At 33.6% G+C, this 3,192-nt stretch overlaps 1 protein-coding gene across 1 annotated transcript in view; it reads right to left on the bottom strand.

Annotated features, from left to right (window-relative positions):
* The window catches only part of WDFY3 (WD repeat and FYVE domain containing 3), a 214,038-nt gene that overhangs the window by 133,931 nt on the left and 76,915 nt on the right, over positions 1–3,192 (bottom strand). The window contains exon 5 of the mRNA XM_011356329.2: positions 708–869. Coding sequence (XP_011354631.1) covers positions 708–869 — 162 coding nt within the window. The remainder of the gene's footprint in view (positions 1–707; positions 870–3,192) is intronic.

Genomic DNA, 3,192 nt, shown 5'->3' with positions numbered 1-3,192 from the left:
ACTACTCTATTTTCTAAGAGTCTGACCACGTTAATATACATAAGTGGAATCATGCAGTACTTGTCTTTTTATGTCAAACGTGTGTTTTTTAATACTATATTAGTCCCATGGGCAGACTGTAGCTCTGTTTGTAGTTTGCTTGTTTTGAAAACTCCCTCCCAAAAAATGAGATCAAAAGGACAATATTTCCAGGCTAGCTAACAAAGGTCTATTTAAACCTTTGTTAACCACTAATGCTATTAAAGGAATAGTGGTAACAGTGGGAGAGAAGGGCTTTTCAGGCAAGGAACAGAGGATGTAGCAGCAGCCACTAAAATAAACCATCTTTTATAAGTTAAATATTTACAGGCTAGGGACTTCCTGTGTAGAGACAGCAATAAAAGAGAATTTATTACCGGAAACTTAATGATTATCAATAAAAGTTTTCCTTGCTTAGTTCATTTCAGAAATGTTATTGCTATATCAAAGGTAATCTTAATAGATGAATCTGTCAGAGAAACAAACTTGTTAAACTTGTCATTCAAATATTCCTCAAAAGAAATGTGCAGGTTCAAGAAATGTGACATTACATGAGATAAAGGCAGTTAATAATAAACAATATGAAATACTACAGAAAATGGAATAGACAGAACATTTATTTAAAGAATGCACCTGTCTCACTTTAAACAGAGTAGTATAGATGGCCAGGCAAACGCCACCTTCCATACCTGTACAAAAACTTTCTGGAGTAGTCCACGACGCTCTGCTAGAGGTAGCTCATTCTGTGCACCTCCAACTGCCTCAGGCACATGTGGAAGGTCAAAAAACAGATATAAACATTTAACCAGGGTGGAAGGCACTGACATCGTTGTCATGCAGTCCACAGTTTTCTGGAAAACAAACCAATAAATAAATGAATAAGTAGACAGACAGACAGATATAACTGTAATTGGTACAGCTAAGTAAGCTCACAAATTTTAAGTCAGAAGTTAAATCATTATTAACTCTCAAATTTTAACCCAAAAAATTATATATCAACATAACTTTTCAAATGCCTGAAAAATGTTTTAAAATGACTCCATGCTGACAAATACTTTTTTCCCCATTTGAACAAATTTGCTTTAATCAAATAGAGATGTTTGTTATTTATTAAGTTTACTATTTATTTATTAAGAGACAGCATGTTTCAAAAAACATAAGCTTTAGGATTTAGGGGAAAAAAAATTTAACCATGAACTTGGACAAACTAATTTTGCTGCATCTCACTTTTCTCTCCTACGAAATGGATATAATGGTACATACTTCTTAGGGTTAATATGAGGATTATATAAGATAACAATATAAGACATATTAGGAACTAAATTATATATTATCAGTTGCTTATCATTTTAATTTTACTGTTATTCTAGATTGTTGGGGCTGGAAGGACATGAGGGATATAACCATCACTGATACAAAGAAAAATCTCTATGTCATTTTCAAAAATTTCTAGACAAAGAAATTCCAGACCTTCTTATGGTGAACATTTAACAGTATTGTTAAAAAGTAGGCTATCAATAATTAACAAAATTTTTTCCATGGTGCAGTTTGGAATAAAAAGTTTTGTCATGCTGGAGATCAACAGGTTGGCACCATCTGTTCATTAGTTTATTGACTTCGTCAAACATTTATCGAATGTCAGGCAGTATGCTGGGAGCTGGGCATGCATCCCTGTCCCTCGGAATACCGTGGTCTACTAGCAGAAGCAGGGTGAGTCAATAACTGTGATTTAATCTTTTAAGTGTAACAGTAGTTGTACATACAGGCTGATATAAAAGGAATGATAAATAGTGCCAGGAGTGGAATGGAAAAGTGTAGGAACTAAAATAAGAGGGAAAAGATCACTTGGATGATACACAGGAGGTTAGACAATATGGTACAATATGATTCAGGAACTTGAATCCAAAATTGCCTACTCCTGAAAAGCCACAATCATAATGGCTAATCTTTAATGAGTGTTTACTATATAACAAGTATAAGGCTAAGCACTTTAATTTACATTATCTCATCTATTTCTCAAATCATCCCTTATGAGGTGGATTCTATTACTGCATTATCCTTACTTTACAAATGAAGCAACCAAGGCCATCACTTACATACCCTGCCTTAGGTTAGAGAGCTGGTTATGTGGTCCACAGTACATATGTTCAATGACCTATGAATATCGTCTCCCATTCTAATTTGACTTTTATTTTGTTGGCACTGGAGACCCAATGAAGTGTTACAAACAAAGGAGTAACAGAAACAGAAACAGAAACAGATTTCAGAGAATTAGCTGGTGATAGTGTAGATCATAAATTAGATATAAAGAGCAGGAAGGCCAGGGTAATTAGGAAAGTAATACAGAAAACCATATGACAGATGGGTCTGGAATTAATGTAGCAGCGTGATGATGGAGAGGACAGAGAGCCTGAACAACAATCTCCTGTAAGATCTGACCCCTTTCTACATATCCAATACCATTTCCTGCTACTAATATTAAAAACTCTGCTCTTTCACTGCTTATTATTTCTAGATGGCCAATGTCTTCATACGTCTAACGTTCAGTTTAAATGTCTGCTCATGACTGAAACTTTTTCTCCATCTTTCCTCCTATTCTGACCCTCAAAATTTATAACTCATATTTCTATTTTCATAGCACTACATATAACCCAATACTGCATTTTAAGGTATTATCTTCATCTACTTCATCTCTGTCATCTACATGTTGATTCAGAAACCATGTTTTAGTCATCTTTGTATTTCACTGCTGCAAACAGAAAATGGCATACAAATAAAAACATCAGCTCAAAACACAACACCAAATTTTATTTTAAAACATCTTTTTTCCCAGTTAAGATTATTGGTAGCTTTCCCTTCCCATTAAGCAAAATGGTATGATTTTTCATTTTTATCTTAAAACTGACAGATTAAAAGGACAAGTTGGTAGTCAAACTGGTAATTGGCAACATTTGTAGTTTTTTAAAAGTGATTAGGTTTTTTCTGATTCTTCTCTATTTTTAAGGTGATCTAACCAAGTGTGCACATTTTAAATTAATCTACATTTTTGACTTTTTAATATGTTAGGCATATTAGTCACAGTTTCTGCTCACAACCAAGAAAGAGAAATACAGCACCTACAGAAAACATAAATAAAACTTAGAAATATTACAATTAAAAATTAGTTTACATGCT

The sequence above is a fragment of the Pteropus vampyrus genome, unplaced genomic scaffold, assembly GCF_000151845.1.
Source record: "Pteropus vampyrus isolate Shadow unplaced genomic scaffold, Pvam_2.0 Scaffold25, whole genome shotgun sequence".
Lineage (NCBI taxonomy): Eukaryota > Metazoa > Chordata > Mammalia > Chiroptera > Pteropodidae > Pteropus > Pteropus vampyrus.
The sequence above is the reverse complement of the archived record's forward strand: the minus strand, read 5'-3'. Positions and strand labels throughout refer to the sequence as shown.